Source organism: Gossypium hirsutum, chromosome A01 (genome assembly GCF_007990345.1).
Source record: "Gossypium hirsutum isolate 1008001.06 chromosome A01, Gossypium_hirsutum_v2.1, whole genome shotgun sequence".
NCBI classification, from domain to species: Eukaryota; Viridiplantae; Streptophyta; class Magnoliopsida; order Malvales; family Malvaceae; genus Gossypium; species Gossypium hirsutum.
The window spans coordinates 109,024,493-109,041,110 of NC_053424.1; the positions used below are offsets into that span (position 1 = coordinate 109,024,493).

Below are 16,618 nucleotides of genomic sequence, written 5' to 3' on the forward strand. Positions count from 1 at the left end.
TGAATGATTAAAATGAAAATACCCTAAAAATTAAGTGACGAAATTGCAAATGATTACACCCTAAAATGTGAGTGACCAACTAAGTAGTTTACGTAAGTTGTAATATTATCTACTATGTCATCATTTTTCTAGGTTAAGTGTGAGATAATTTATCTTGTCATTATTTAAGGAATCACTAGAAAATTTAAGGAAAAATATATTTTAAAAACTTAATTGATCGCAATTTAAAATTCAAAGTACCAAATTAAATATGATATTTTATTAGAGACTTAATTTTTTTTTTTAAATTTTAAAATTTAAGACTAAAGTTTAAAATCTGTTCTCTAAATACCTAATAAAAATTCAATAAGAAAAAAGAAGCATGGACCATGGACTGCCCTGCCTAGTACCTAATACATTTATGCCTTCGAGTGTTCATTATCGACTTTTATTAATGCTTTTCAAGTTTAAAATTGCAGAGCTTGTTTGTAGAACTCCCTTTGTCTACTTGCACACAACAAAGGTTACAAAGCTTTGCTAAATATGTGATTTGACAAATGGGAACACAAGGTTACGTATACCTTAAGGTATTGGTACTAACTGGTATTCCAAGCTTTGCCCCCTTTGGCGTTTTGCGGGACACGCTGATTGGTTCCTGGAAACTTCGATCTGTTGTTGACTGATTAATAAAAGTTTTCAAAATGCCGCGAATTATAGAAAGGAGCGTTATGCCCTCCATGGCTGATAATATAGCATTATGAAAACGCGTTGACTGGTTAATATAATAACGGCGTCAATACTCCAATGGCGGCTACGGAGTTAACTTATATCCTTTTCTCATATACATAAAATACGACTTGTAAGCAGCACGATAACCATAATACATTTTTAAATATATATATAAACTAAGACAAAGTTCCAAGTCATTCACATGCTTTGTTTAATTTTTCTCTGAACATCAAATATTTTTCCCAGGTTTTCTTCAATCTGCATGCGAAAAAGAAAAATGGGGTTCTCTAAACTGTTTGTTATAATTCTTGGGTTGCTCTTAGCTCTCACCCTGGATCAGTGCACTGCTCAAGAATTCAGATGTAGCTCCCCGAGTTCATGCCGTGCACTTGTCGGGTACATCACCGTCAACAACACCAACCTTGGCGCTATCCATTCGCTTTTCAACGTCACGAGCTTCCAGAGTCTCCTCGGAGCCAACGACTTGCCGCTTTCCACTCCGCGCAACCGCACCATAGCTGCACGACAACTCATCAGAGTCCCCATCAATTGTGTTTGTTACAACGGAACCGGGACTTCCAGCGGCGGTCCCACATACACGATTCAACCAGGGGACGAGCTTTACCACATAGCGGCCGAGGTGTTCTCGCAATTAGTGCTGTTCCCGCAAATTGCAGCTGCCAACAACATTTCGAATCCCGATTTGATAGTTGTTGGGGACACTCTGCAAATCCCGTTGCCGTGTAGCTGCGATGACGTTGACGGTCAGAAAGTGGTGCATTACGCACACGTGGTGGAACCTAACAGTACTTTGCTAGAGATTGCTCAGGAGTTTGGAACCGATGAGGCAACTTTAGCTCGGATTAATGGTATCACTATCACCGCCCAGAATCAGTTAAAAGCTGAGCAACCCATTGATGTTCCTCTTAAAGGTATAATAATTTCGTTTTACCCCTCTGCTAAAACAAAAAAGCTGTAGTAGTTTTTTTTTTTAAAGGAAATTATTTTAACCATTGAAATAATCAATAGTCTTGTCAAATCATTATGATGGGATGGGTTGACCACCACTTGTTTTCTCTTCAATCTGTGGGACCCACTTGTAAATGTCTGATTTCATGGTATGATGGATGTTTTGCCTTCCAATATGTTTGTTTCCCAATGCTCTGTTCTTGCTGTTAAATGGGTTGGGTGTTTGGGCTTAATGAGTGGGTGGGTGTGGATGGAGGAAAATTATTATTACCATTCATGATTCAATGAATTCGTGATTTGTGGTCCAACCTTTGAAAGTGAGATTAATTTTAGATTAATTTGACTAATTTTTATTAATTTTTCTACAGCCTGTAACTCATCAGTAAGAAGTGACTCATTGGACTTTCCTCTACTCGCTGCTAATGGCACATACGTCTTCACTGCAAACGGCTGTGTGAGATGCACCTGCGAAGCTGCTAACAACTGGACGTGAGTATATATGTTTAAACGCCTTGCTATTTTTTAAGGAAATTTTGGGGTTTTCAATATGCTAATTGAATTAGAATCTGATACTGGTTTGGTCAGATTACACTGTGAACCTTCCCAGAACAGACCATCGAGATGGGAAAGATGCCCATCAATGCAATGTGAAGGTTCTCAAGGTTTATCGCTTGGCAATGTCACCACCTCGGGTTGCAATAGAACCACATGTTCCTATGCTGGCTTTAACAACTCAACCATCTTCACTACCCTGGTCCAAGATTCATCTTGTACAACATCGACTCCAAGCAATGATGTGTCAAGAATCAGTTTGAAATGGGACATTGTTATCATATCGGTCTTGTTTTGTCTCCATCTAGTAATGCTTGAAACAATCTAGACTTCAGTGGGCTACCAGATTCTCAAAAACAAAAGACTTATGGCTATTTTCTACATGGTCCCCATCAGTTAGCCAAAAAGCTTTTAATTTTTTCTTCTTTTACTTTGATGCTTACGTTGTTTTCTGGTTAGTTTATCCTTTGGATTAATCAGATTTTGATGATTATTGTGTTTTTATCAGCAATTATTGTGATGTAAAGCAGAACGTTTTTCATTATTTATTTCAACCCAAACCCAAACTCTGCTTTCATATTCAAATAGGATTTTCTTTCTTGATACATCATATTCACATATTACAGTTTGTCTATATATTCTTCTCCATCCTTCTACTACTTGCCCTTTTCACCTTTTGCTTTGGGGTGCTACAATAGAGTAGAGTAGTAATAGAAAAGGGGATTGAAATGTATTAAGTATTTACATAGTTGATTCAATTGACTATGTTTTCTATATTATATTTACTATTATTTAAGCGAGTTTATTAATTCAATTATAAAATTATATATAGAAATATCTTGTTTCTTTATGTCATCTTAAAATAAAAAGAATTTAAAATTATGAACTCAAAAATCAAATAGAAATATTAAAATATAAATTTATTACCACTTCTTTTATATTCGTTATTAAATAAATTTTGAAAGAAAATATTTTAATCGTAAAATATTTTTGTTCACACACGGATGTGACAAAACTTATTATATATAATAGTTGAGTTGAATAATAGTATTACATGGGTAAGAAATAGATTGAAAATATCATATTTATCCTTAGTTAAAAATATTTTTTTATATTATTAATATCTTATAAATTTTAAATAAATATATTTATTGGTTTTTTAGAGATAAATTATATTTATAAGCAAAATGACAACTAATATGGCAAGTTTTAAAATTTTAATATAATCTTATAAAAAATTTATTAAAAATAATATTATAAACTAATAAAATATAATTACCGAAATAATAATTTTAAGTGATTTTAAATAAATGATATTTAATATTTAAAAATCTTAATGCAATGTTACTATATATAAAAATTATTATATTTATATAGATATTATTTTAATATATCATACAAATATTTAAGGATTATTTTAGTACTATAATTTAATTTTTTTTTTGGTGACTAAGTGATAAGTAAATGTCGAGTTATAGTACCCACAGGAACTGTGAAAAAAAATATTTATCAATGCAATTTAAAAACACTTTGGTGAAGAAAAATATTTTGATTTGAGAGGGTGATTAAAAACTAGGATTTTAACAAAGTAAATTAAATAAAAATAAAATAAAAGTTTCAATGCACAATTTCAAAAGATGATTTTAATCAAGATGACATAATTGTATTAGATTAATTACATTTGTTAACTTAGATTTATTAAACTCATGTTTATGTTGTTATGAATAATTTTACAGCAACTCGGTAATTTGCTAACTTATGAACATATTTACTTACCAAAATCCATTCATCTCTTGACTATATCTCTATGTCAATTCAACTGATTAAACAAATTTTAATAAGCAAATGTGTTAATGCACATACATACTTTTGAAATTAAAATAATCTCTTGTATATATTTCTATACCAATTCAAACAACTAATTCAATTTCATAAGCATATAAAAGATTACGTGAGGTAACAGTGTATTTCTACCTTGAAACAATTTAATCACAATAATCTTGCAAGTTATGCAAGGCAAATCTATCGCTCGATACTGATTTAACCCTCAGCTACCTTAGATGATTAAACATGCACTGATTGAGTATCGTGTCAATTAATTACAATTTCAATCCGTTTAAATAATTAATTCATTAGTGTAATAGCCCGATCTTAGGCTTAGTCGGAACAGTGGTTTCGGGACCACAAATCCGACGAAAAAAAATGTAATGGCTTGAATTTTCAGAGGTGTCGGAACGGTGATTCGAGATCACTAAATTCGACAAATGGGTAGAAAATATTATTAATTTAGTAAGTATAAGTTAAATATGAAGTTAGGAAAATTTTTGAAATAGTGAATAGTGCACTATAAATAAATATTAAAATAATTAGAATCGAAATGAGGTATCAAGACCTCGAGGATTTTAAACTGAGCCATAAATATTTTTATAAATATTTATGGAGTGTTAAAAAGTTAGTATTAAAGTTTCGTTAAGAAATTTTAAAGTTCCGATAATTAATTGAACAAAAAGGACTAAATTGTAACAAATGCAAAATTTTGGGAAATGATTAAATAGCTTAAATGATAAAAGGAAGAGGGCTTAAAAGGCAAATAGACCCAAGGTCTATTTGGGCTGGACGGCAGAGGCATGAAATCAGCAAGAAAGTAAGGAGAATTAAGGGCAAAATTGGAAAATTGCAAATTTTGCTTAATAAAGTTAGGACCCAAGTGGAATTATCTAGATTTCTCTTCATTTTTCTGAATTCTCATCAGCTAAAACACCATGGAAGGGCTTCTTCAAGCTGGTTCTTCATATTTTTATTACAAGTAAGTTCAATTCTTGACTATTTCTTGAAATTTTTGTATTTTTATGACTTTTACAACTAGGCCCACTTGTTAAATCCATTAGTTTTTGATTTTATGAAAGAAGTTGAAAGTTGATATGAATATGTGCTGGAAGTATATGATGATTTAGCATGAAATTAGAGCTTTAAATTATTCATATGCTGATTTTATTGAAAGAATTGAATAGAAAGTGAATGTTTGGGACCTAATAGTAAAAGAGTTTGAAGATAGAGTTATATGTGGAAATTTTGAATTTCAATAGTTGTGTAACAACTTATAATGTCTAGTAAAGTACTAATTGAGAAAATTAGATTAATTGAGGGGTTAATTGAGAAAGGACCGAATTGTATAAACTGTGAAATTTGGGGCAAAATGGAAATCAACATTTTGCACTAAAGCAGTTTTGGACAGCAGCAGTAGTGTAACTTTGAAAAATCACCAAAAATTGTAGAGATTGAATTAGAGGATGAATAAAATATGAAACTAAATCTTATTGAGTCTAGTTTCTTATAAAAGAAATGATGTGAGCAATGGAATTGTAAATCATGAGATATAATAGATTTTGTGAGACAAGGTCAGAATGAATTCGGGTTCCCCTGTTCTGACTTTGGAAAATCATTAAAAATTGTACAAAAATGATTATGAGTTATAGTTTATATGGTTAGAATCCTTAATGAGTCTATTTTTAGAAGAAACAAGCTAAAACATCATCTGAATTCTGTACAATGAGATAATTAATTTTTAGTGAAGAGTGGTCGGAACTGTCAGACAGCGAAACAGGGGAAACTTTAGAGAATAAACTGTACTATTTGGCTGAACCAAAAATTATGAAATTTTTATGGTATGAAGATATGTGAGTCTAGTTTCAGGGAAAATTAACGGATCTTAATTTGGAGCTCTGTAGCTCCGGATAAAAATAATTTAGTGACTCTGACTCGGATAAACAGCTTTGAACATACATGTTAGTGAATATTGAAATTATGGTTAATGTTGTTTAAGTGTGTTATACACATTAAGGATGTGGAATGGAGAGGAGGAGGAGGAAAATTGGGAAATATATGAATGATTCGTGTATAAATGGTCATATGTTTGATTATAACTCATAAACGATGAAATATGAATGATGCTTATTTTTGTGCATTATTGGTCATGGTTTAAGCTCATGTGTGAAAATAAAGTTTCATAGTATGTGTGTATGGTATATTCAGTATATGATTTGGCATGAAATAATACCATGAATGGTTTATGAATTAACACATGTTGGTAAGCCTGATATATGAATAAATGATCAAATTGTGCGGAACGCCGGATTTGAGTACTTCTGATCAAGTGACAAAGTGATAAGTGGTAGCTTTAGCTACACTTATCTGATCAAGTGACAAGTGGAAAGTGATAAGTAATAGCTTCGGCTATACTTATCTGATCAAGTGACAAAGTGATAAGTGATAGCTTCGGCTACACTTATCTGATCAAGTGACAAGTGAAAAGTGATAAGTGATAGCTTCGGCTATACTTATCTGATCAAGAGACAAAGTGATAAGTGATAGCTTTAGCTACACTTATCTGATCAAGAGACAAAGTGATAAGTGACTACACTTATCTGATCAAGAAACAAAGTGATAGGTGGCTACACTTATCTGATCAAGAGACAAAGTGATAAGTGGCTACACTTATCTGATCAAGAAACAAAGTGATAGGTGGCTACACTTATCTGATCAGGGACAAGTGATAAGTGATCATACGTAAGACCATAGTTATACTATGGCAAAGTGAAAGTGAAGTACTCAATTTTCCGTGACCGTTCCCTAATTTGATTAAGGATGGTAAGTGACAAATGGGCCCAAAAGAATTAAAGTAAATGGATAAGTGGTAGTGTATTTATATCAGGACGATGTTGTTATTCAAACTAAAGTGATATTTTCATTGCTAAATTGAGAATTTCATAAATGTGTTATTGAATGGTATAATCAATAAACATTGAGTTAAATGGTAAATACGTATTAGTTTTGAATTTGATGTCATTGAATTGTACGTGAATTAAATGGAAATTGCTAGTGATATGATTTAAATTATGAGCATGAGAAATTGCGAATTGAATGAAATGGAAATGAAGCATTAAATTGCATGAGTATGTATCGGGTCTGGTAGGCCCTAATTATTATGATTATAATATTTTGAGGATATATTGTGAAAAGTTATAGAAACATGTTAATTATTTTGAAAGTTTTAATTTTGATGAAATTTTATAACTCGGTTAAATACGTTTACAAGTGTATGTGTTTTGGTAATGCCTTGTACCCTATTCCGGTGTTGGATACGGGTAAGGGGTGTTACAATTTGTTACCTTACAATTGTAATGTAAGAATAACTTAGTCATGGTTTTACTTAATCAAACATCTTACCGAGGCCTATAACAACACAAATATAATTTTAATAAATTAAGAAGATGAAATGCAATCAACCTAACACGAATTAAATTTAACCCATATTAATTAAATTAAACATATCAACATCACAAATATTCATGGACATGTTCAATATAACAACAACAGAATTAAAAAGGATAAGGAACAAGAAGCAAATCCGGTGTTTCACCGTGGCTTGACTGGTTTTGTAACGTCCCCTAACCCTATACCATCACCGGAACAGGGTTACGAGACATTACCAGTCAGTACAGTCCAATTCCGGTCATTAATTAAAATAAATATTCACACACATCCTAGTTTTAAGATGTCGTCCCTTTAATGGGCCCTCGCGGTCCAATATGAACAGTAATTTCAATTCGGGACTAATTTAGAATCACTATGAATTTTTAGTAAATTTCAAAATTCATATTACATACCGTTGCCAACCATAATTTACTCATTTCATCAATACTTTTACAACCTAAATGACTCTCATTAAACATCTTGGGTACATGCCATTATCAATACTTAACATATTTTACCTTAATGAATTCGGGATCGTCCTGGGATACTGATTCAACGTACTATCTTTACTTAACCTGCGCACAGAAACAAACCGTACGCTGAGTATGGTATACTCAGTGGTATTTCTATAATCTTAACATTTAATAATATAACAAATACTTAAGATCATGATAACAATTACAATTATGCAATTATTTATTCATCGATAAATTTCAACTACTTACCATATAAATTTTATACAGTTCATATAATAAACACAATAACATAATTGTTCAATTCTTAAATAAATCCATTACTATTTACTCCGTTCTTTCACTTACTATTCGGTATAGCTTTCCTCAATTTATTCACAATTCAATATCATTAAACTATATTCAACTATACACTTATCAATCATATTCCATTTTAATTCATTTCAATAACAGTCAATTTCATTTATATCATATCAACTTACTATCCCTGATAGCTTTCAGTATATACATACGATTCATATATCTCAAATCACATTTCAATTCATCAAGTGGCATCATATATCATCAATTCGAACTCCAATCATTTCATGAACCTTTGGTTCATATTTTCAATTTCATATCAAAATTTTCAATTCTCAATTCAATTTCTCGTTTCATTTCAATAGCTTGATCAATCAAATTTATTCGATTTATCTTTCACTTATTTACCCCTATTAACAAACCCGGACTTTGACGGATACATGAATTCCAACCCAAACACACCAGTACGACACATTGTGCCTAAAATGGTACATAGTACCTTATCAGTATACGACACATAAAGTGCCTAAAACGACACACGAGGTGTCTGATACGACACACGAGGTGCTTGATACGACACATGAGGTGCCTGAAATACAACACATAAAGTGCCTGATCGATAAAGCCGGCAAATCCCGTATACTTCCAGATCCTATGGCATGCCAATTATATCCGACTCAGCCCGACTAGTTAATAGGGTATTTCATTCACTTTCTCAATTTAATAATTCTTTCATCAATATACCATTCTGATAATCACGTATATTCACCCATTTTCACAATTCATACAATTTCATTCAATTCAACAATATATTTCAATTATTCACATTAATTCATAATTCAATACAATTCAATTCACTTTTCAATAAATATTCAGATATCATAGTCTCATATATTCATATCAATTTCCTCATATTTCCAATCAATATATTTTTCAATATAACATTCATTCAATATTCAAATTTCTACATAAATCATGTATATTATATAATTCAATCAATATAAATTCAATCAAAATAATTTCAATCAATATAAATTCAATAAATTCATCGCATACCAAAATCAATCCATTCCAATTGTAAAACATCATAATTCTAACACTAACAATTGCCATATGTATATAAATATAACAAATAATAACTAAGTTTGGATTATAGAAATACAAACCGTAATTTTCGAGCTAACTCCCGTTGACTTTGTCTTGTCCTTTCTTAGCCGAGATTTCCGGTACCACATTGACTACTAAATTAATACAATTCATAATCATTAATACATTACTAATTCATATCTTGAGTTACAGAATTCTAAATTAAGATCTGCTAATTTTTCCTGAAACTAGACTCACAAATCTTCTTACAATGAAATTTTCAGAATTTTTGGTTTAGCCATTAAGTACAGTTTATTCTTTAAATTCACCCCTATTCTGCTGTCTGACAGTTTCGTCCCTTCTTCACTAAAAATTAATTATCTCATAGTACAGAACTCGGATAATATTCCCGTTGATTTCTCCTGAAAATAGACTCATTATGGATTCTAAACACATAACTTTAAGCCTCTAATTATGTTTCTTCAATTTTTGGTGATTTTCCAAAGTCAGAATAGGGGAAACCCGAATTCATTCTGACCTTGTCTCACAAAATTCGTTATATCTCATAATTTACAGTTCAATTGCTTATATCGTTTCTTCTATAAGAAACTAGACTCAATAATATTTAATTCCATATTTTATTCATCCTCTAATTAAATTTCTACAATTTTTGGTGATTTTTCAAACTTAGACTACTGCTGCTGTCCAAAATAGTCTTAGTACAAAATGTTGATTTACTTTAATTTCAATTTAATTCTAACTAAATTCACTTACTTTTCTATCTTAATTCATACTTTATTTCTACTCAATTTTTAACCAAACTTAAACATAATTATCTATTTTCATCATAAAACCATAATTTCAAAATTCTTTCAATTTAGTCCTTAAAGCATAAAACTTATGAATCACTTTACAATTCAATCCTTATATCATTTCTAACTTGAATTTCTATCAATTTAGCCCTTAATTCATCATTTTATTTAACATGGACAATATCTAGAAATCTAATAACTTTCAAAATATCAACTTAATTTCATCAAAACTTTGTTCTAAAACTTCTAAAACATCAAAAATTAAGTAAAAAGGGCTTGATTGACTTACCTATTAAAGCTTAAAGCTTCAAACCTTTAATTTTCCCTTTTCTCCCTTCTTTCTTTTTTTTTCTCCCCTGCTCTCTGTTTCGTTCCATTCTGTTTCTATTTCCTTTCATTTGCTTCTTTAGTTTATATAATATAATATAATATAATTAAAACATAAAGTATCTTTATTATATAATAATATAATAATATACTAAACATAAAAAAAATCTTAGATTTTCTTCACGGTACACCGCCTCAATTTATACTTTTTGTATAATTTCCTTCTTAGTCCTTTTTATTTTCTTTTAATCTATAATTTAACTTTTACCCCTTATTCAATTTAGTCTTTTTTCTTAATTACTCTTAATTAAATTAAATTCACTTAATTAAACTCTAATTAACTACTCATTTTACTTCGTAAATATTTTTAATAAATATTTACGAATCTATTTTTCAGAAATAGAGACCCAAAAATACACTTTTTCGGTAACGGTAAAATTCGGGTCATTACAGGTTTGCTCCACTCTTCCTTCTTTACTTGCTCTTGTCGAACCAAAGCTTCTATGAACACTTGAATGCTACTCCAAATGATGGATGAATGACTTTTTCAAGAGGTGAAATCAGCAGGAGGACAAAGGAAAATGGATGGGAAATAAAGAGAGAAAGTTGAGAGAGAAGTAAAGAGATGAGAATGTTGTGGTGTGTTGAAAAGAGCAGCCAATGGGGGTTTTTATAGTGTGAAATGACTGCTAAAAATAGCCAAAATCAGCAGCCAAAGAGTCCTCCCATGGCCGGCCACAATGTGGCAAGTTCGAAGTTTTCAAACTTGTTATATTAAGGCTAGGGCAAATCTAGAAAGGCACTAAAAGAGGAGGGGTTTGTTTGTAGTTTGACGAAGTCTTCAAGGGCCTTTTTGCAAGCCAATTTATCATCCAAGCAAGCTGATTGGGTCAGCATGCTGGACAGTTTGGGCTGCCCATAGCTTGGTTGGTTCGATTCTCTCGGTTTAGCTCAACTAGGCTACTTTTCATAATTAATTAATAATAATTTATTTAATCCAAATTAAATTGGATTAAAATTAAAATTAATTATATTAAGAATTAATACACATAATTTGGACTGTCTTTAGCAGAAAAATTTATTCGTTTTGATGCTTCAAAAATCACTTTTCGATTTTGAGCTTCTAGCAATGTCTGTCGAGCCAATTTTCATCATTTGTGCAAATCTGTTGAAAATGATTAAAATTAATTATAAAGTTAACTAAGATTCATTATGTTAATAATTTACGTACAAAATAATTATTTTATAATATTTATATATTTTTCAACAATAATTTTACCAAAACTACATGAATTTGAGTTAAAAAGGGCATGAAAAAGTGTGTATATTTTTGTGTTTCCAGATAGTCGACCAAACTCCCAACAATTTCAAGTTATTGCTCCTTAACGGGGGTTTTGTCTCTCGTGCTTTACCTAGAGCTAATGTGTCGTGAGTGGTACCTAGGGGATTTGGCTCACAAAGTCAAGAGCGCCTTAGTTGGTGGACCTATAAAACCCACAAAATAGGTATTTATGTAAGGTGTGGTATAATTATGCAAATATAACCTCACTTACCTCAAGTTGGTGGTTCAAGTTCCCCTCGCTCAGGTAACTTCATAACTATTCTCACTCCTTATACTTATCAGCTAACAACTGTTAGTTAGTCAGTTCAATACAATTAGTAATTTCTATTATTCTGTTACATTAGTTACTAAGATACTCTTTGTTGTATATAAAGCTACTGATGGCTTGAGTTAAGTATGAAATGATGGTTGATTTCTTGACATGAAGTCTTGTTAAATTCTAATAATACTGACACCTCTCCTTTGAGCTTTATAGATCCACAAACCAAAGTGCTCTCAACACTGTGAACCAGGCCTATCGGGCATGTTCTCACGCCATGCTGGTTCTTGGCGAAGTACAAGAGACAAAACCCCCATCAAGGGACAATAACTTGACATTGTTGAAGTCTAATTGATTACTCAACAAATGACATTTTAAAGATTTCTCCTCAAATAATCACTCCCTCAACTTTTTACTTGTCTTGAATATGGCAATCTCTTGTTTTTGTTTTGTTTTGTATCTGAATAAGTATATTCCTTTGACATACTCATATATACTAGCTCATATAAAATTTAAAGGAAAGATATTTGGTACACTATCACTAAAGTTTTTAAACTCCACAAGGAGGGTTGGGGTTGACAAGTATATTATAGGGGCATATAGTAAATTACTAAATATATATATTTTAAAAAAAGAGACACATGTCAATTTTTTAAGTTTGCTTGTAGAATTAAAAATGTACACTACTAGTGTGCCAAATACTCATCCAAATTTAAATCAGACAAGATAGGAAATTCAAAAGGAACTATTGAAGTTAGGAAGTGTATTAAAAACCATAAATAATTTATATCTATAATATATATAAAAACACGAGTTTGGAAAACCTTTTGAATTGATAATAATACCTTTTATTTTTCATCATATTACTAAATTCATATTTAAAAATAATTATAATATTTAATTTTGAATTATTAGTTAAAATTTTAAAATAAAATAAAAATTATGATAATTATACATTTAAAAACAATTATAATTTAATAGAACTTATTACCCATTTAAAAACAATTAGAATTTAAATTACAATTATTAGTTAAAAAATTGTGCTAATTTTAAAAGAGAGTTTTTAATTGAATATAAGAAAAAAACTGTGATAATTACAATTATAATTAATCATTATTAGTTAAAAAATTTTTATTAAAACAAAAGTTTTGCTAATTTAATTGATGTAAAGTAGAGTTATTAAATAGAATTCTAAGAATAATTAATATTAGAGTTAATTATATTAATTAGTTATTATTTCGAGTAATCTTACTTTCCATTACTTGCATAAAATAAAATTGTATTGTATACCGAATAGGTTAAAAATGTTTTAATTATTATTATTTGAAATTTTTATATTATAATATTTGAATTGTTAAGTTAATATATGTTAATTATAATCAATAATTTAAATAAGAAATATTATTTTATGCTAATTACTGCGATTAAAAAAATAATATTTAAAAAATTAATAAAATTATGTTACTTTTTTTGTGAATTACAGTAACAAGATAAAGCTCGAACAACCAACGCGACTAGCGCGACTCGAACCAAACAAATATATATATATTGACACGATTTTTTTTAAAAATATTGATAAGAAAATATTAATAAAGCATATATAGCAAGAAGAACATGTTTGATAGGATTATCAATCTTTTTATCAAACAATTTAATTTTTTTAATTAACCTCCTCAAAATTAAATGATAAAATCCAGAACTGAACCATTCCCCCCAACCACATAGGGTAAATTGGAAAACAGAAAAATGGCCTATTACATTTAATAATGTATTTCAGTTGAAGATATCATGTTGCTGTGAAAGATGGCTAACTGTAGAAAAGTTGATCAAGTAATGAACCATATGCTGGAAAGCTACTGTTTTTATTTGGATTCATCCATATATTATAAACAAACAAAGGATGAACTGGTACATGCAAGAGTAAAGAAAGTAACAATGGTCAGCATCTAATGGATTAAAAGAAGGCAGGTTCAAGAAGGGACATAATCCAAGGGACCATAAGGTTCAAAGAATTCAGCAAACAGTCCCTTTTTCCGCCTAGGGTTCCACCCCATATCTTTGCACAGTTGATCATTGTACCAGACATGGAGTGCACCGATACATTTTCTTCGATAGTATCCACCCGAATATTGTTTCAAGTATTCATCCCATTTTCTCACATCCTTTTCCATCTCTTCAATGCTTGGTAGCTTGAATGTGCCGTCAAGAAGTTCAGCTAGCCATCGGCATCTTATCTCTGAGGTATACAAATTTGCATTACTTTCAGAGTATCCTATTACAGCTAGTTGAGGTATCCTTGGCTGAATGCATTCCCTGTTCCGAAAACATGACAATACTTTTATGAAAATCTTGAACCGACAAAACAACATCATCATCATTAGTTTTCAAGTTGACCTGTAGAGTGGGGTTGCAGTATCAGGGGATCCAGCTATGAAGTTTTGAAAGGTTTGGGACACGAACATGTCTTTGAGCTTTTTTTCTCCCTTGAATCCAGTGGCCAAAATCACCACCTCTGCCTCTATAGGTGCTGTCTCATCTTCCACCATAACGCCATTGTCACAGAAACTAAAACTTGGGGCCTTTTTCAATTTAATTTCTCCACCTTCAACTTTGTCATAGAATTTTTCTGGGACTGTTGAGGTCAAGCAAGAACTGAGTTCATGGAGGAAGCTATGTGTTGGGATCATGCCATGCTTTGCCAAATGAAACTTCCTTTTTATATCACTTTCAACAAATTTCGAATATGCCCATCTCTGTCAAATAATCACACCAGAGAAAAAAAAAAGTATAAGAGCAAAGAAAATAAATGGCATGCCATTTGATTCGGAGTTATTGTTTTTGTTACCAGTGGTGTAAGAATAGTGGCCAAGAGACCGAGGAGAAACCCTTCACCAGGCTTATGAACCATAAGCTCTGAGAACCGATTAAAATACATATATGCCAGTGAAAACCCCCTTTTAAAATAATCAGGGAGATGCCAGTGTGCTGTCCTGTATAAAACTGTACATGGGTTTTCTACCCCTGCAAACCAAATTGAAAGAAGAAACAAATATGGATGAATTCTAAGAGTTAGTTTAAATAGATTGTATTTACCATTTGCTGCACAGCACTCCATTGCAATGTCCAAAGCAGATTTCTGGAACCCAACAACAATGACTCTTTTGCCTTTGATGAATTCAGCAGCCTTTTCATCATCCATGGCTGCATACTCCATGGAATGTATGACCTTACCATGAAATGCTTCCGGACCCTTGTTTGGGGGGAATTCTGGTATGTTTGGCAGACCACTGAACCGTCCCACACAAAATATTACAAAGTCCACTTGGTATATCTGCAAAAAAAAAAAGTTGATGGATGATGGATGCCGGATGGACATGGATGATGGAGTGACATGCATGTAAATACCTACCTCAGTTGAAAGCGTATTCAAGTCTTCCACAATGAGCTTCCACTTGCCTCTGGAGCTGAAAGGCTCGCCAGTGCCACCCCATAAACTCCAAGACTGGATCTCTTCGTCCTGGAAACCTTCATACTCAATACCAGCAACTTTGGTGTTGAATTTGATGTGGTTAAGCAAGTGGAAGTGCTTTGCATAGGCCTCAATATAATCCAACACCACGTGTTTGTCGGGAAAATATTCAGTGACAGATAATGGCCAAGCAAAATCAGAGAACTGATAAAATGGCTTGGGAGTTTGGAGCTTTGTAGTCTCAAGCGCTTTGGTCCAAACCCCTCCAATGGAGCTTTGGGATTCAAAAACAATTGGATGGAAACCTTTAGATAAGATGTATTTACAGGCAAGGAGGCCACTTACACCTGCTCCAACTATACCTATCTTCCTCTCCATTGCCGTCTTGTCTCACTGATACCTTCATAATGCTCTACTCTTCTTTGCCTCTCTATTTATACATCTCTTTGTATAAGACCAATAGCAGTAATAGATATATTATGATATATATTATGTGCAGTTATTTTGAAGGAATTAAATAATAAATTGACAGTTGCTTTAATTGTAAAACCCTAAACTCAATTTTTAAGTTTAAACTAAATTTGGACGAGTTACACCAACGTAGTAAAAATGTATTTCTTTCTAGAGTTTTTAACTTTGAAAACCAGAAATTCATTTTAGACGATTTAGATAAACTTGACAGAGACTGACGAGATTATAAAAAGAAAAATAAAACAAGTTCAAAATGGATTACAAATGATCCAAAGGATTAAATTGTAGTTATCTCAGTGCAAAACAATCCGAACTCCCACACGTCGTCCAATACTAAGTCAGATGTCTTCCTGACAGATAAAAGTAAGACAAAGTGTGAGTCACCAAACACCACGTATAACCAAACTCAAATAACAATAAACAGAACGTAATATATAAATCGTAGTAATGCAAGCATTTGATAACAATTGTATAACCAGTATAGAAAGATCTGGAGTATCATAGGGATTTCAACCAAGGTAATAGAACAGAACAAAGAAAAATAGAACAGAACAACGCAATTCAAACAAAATAGAACCGAATAGAACATAACAGAAC

General features: G+C 31.4%; 2 protein-coding genes and 1 long non-coding RNA gene across 4 annotated transcripts; 2 read left to right on the forward strand and 1 right to left on the reverse strand.

Annotated features, from left to right (window-relative positions):
• The first annotated feature begins 787 nt into the window (after positions 1-787).
• Positions 788-2,814, forward strand: LOC107925343 (lysM domain-containing GPI-anchored protein 2). Its single transcript, XM_016856006.2, has 3 exons — positions 788-1,640; positions 2,046-2,166; positions 2,263-2,814. The coding sequence occupies exons 1-3, from the start codon at positions 971-973 to the stop codon at positions 2,555-2,557; spliced, it is 1,086 nt and encodes a 361-aa protein (XP_016711495.1). The 5' UTR covers positions 788-970; the 3' UTR covers positions 2,558-2,814.
• A 2,134-nt stretch (positions 2,815-4,948) lies between these two features.
• Positions 4,949-12,611, forward strand: LOC121229180 (uncharacterized). The gene is made up of 3 exons (XR_005926865.1): positions 4,949-5,035; positions 11,823-12,066; positions 12,298-12,611. It is a non-coding gene; the product is annotated as an uncharacterized lncRNA (long non-coding RNA).
• A 1,313-nt stretch (positions 12,612-13,924) lies between these two features.
• Positions 13,925-16,371, reverse strand: LOC107925383 (probable flavin-containing monooxygenase 1). 2 transcript variants are annotated; one of them, XM_016856044.2, is made up of 5 exons: positions 15,491-16,371; positions 15,175-15,412; positions 14,927-15,102; positions 14,476-14,834; positions 13,925-14,394 (listed from the first exon to the last, which is right to left on the reverse strand). In XM_016856044.2, the coding sequence occupies exons 1-5, from the start codon at positions 15,926-15,928 to the stop codon at positions 14,052-14,054; spliced, it is 1,554 nt and encodes a 517-aa protein (XP_016711533.2). In that variant the 5' UTR covers positions 15,929-16,371; the 3' UTR covers positions 13,925-14,051. The 2 variants fall into 2 exon arrangements, with proteins under 2 accessions (XP_016711533.2, XP_016711532.2); XM_016856043.2 differs by having other exon boundaries at positions 14,927-15,412; positions 15,491-16,330.
• Positions 16,372-16,618: the final 247 nt, after the last annotated feature.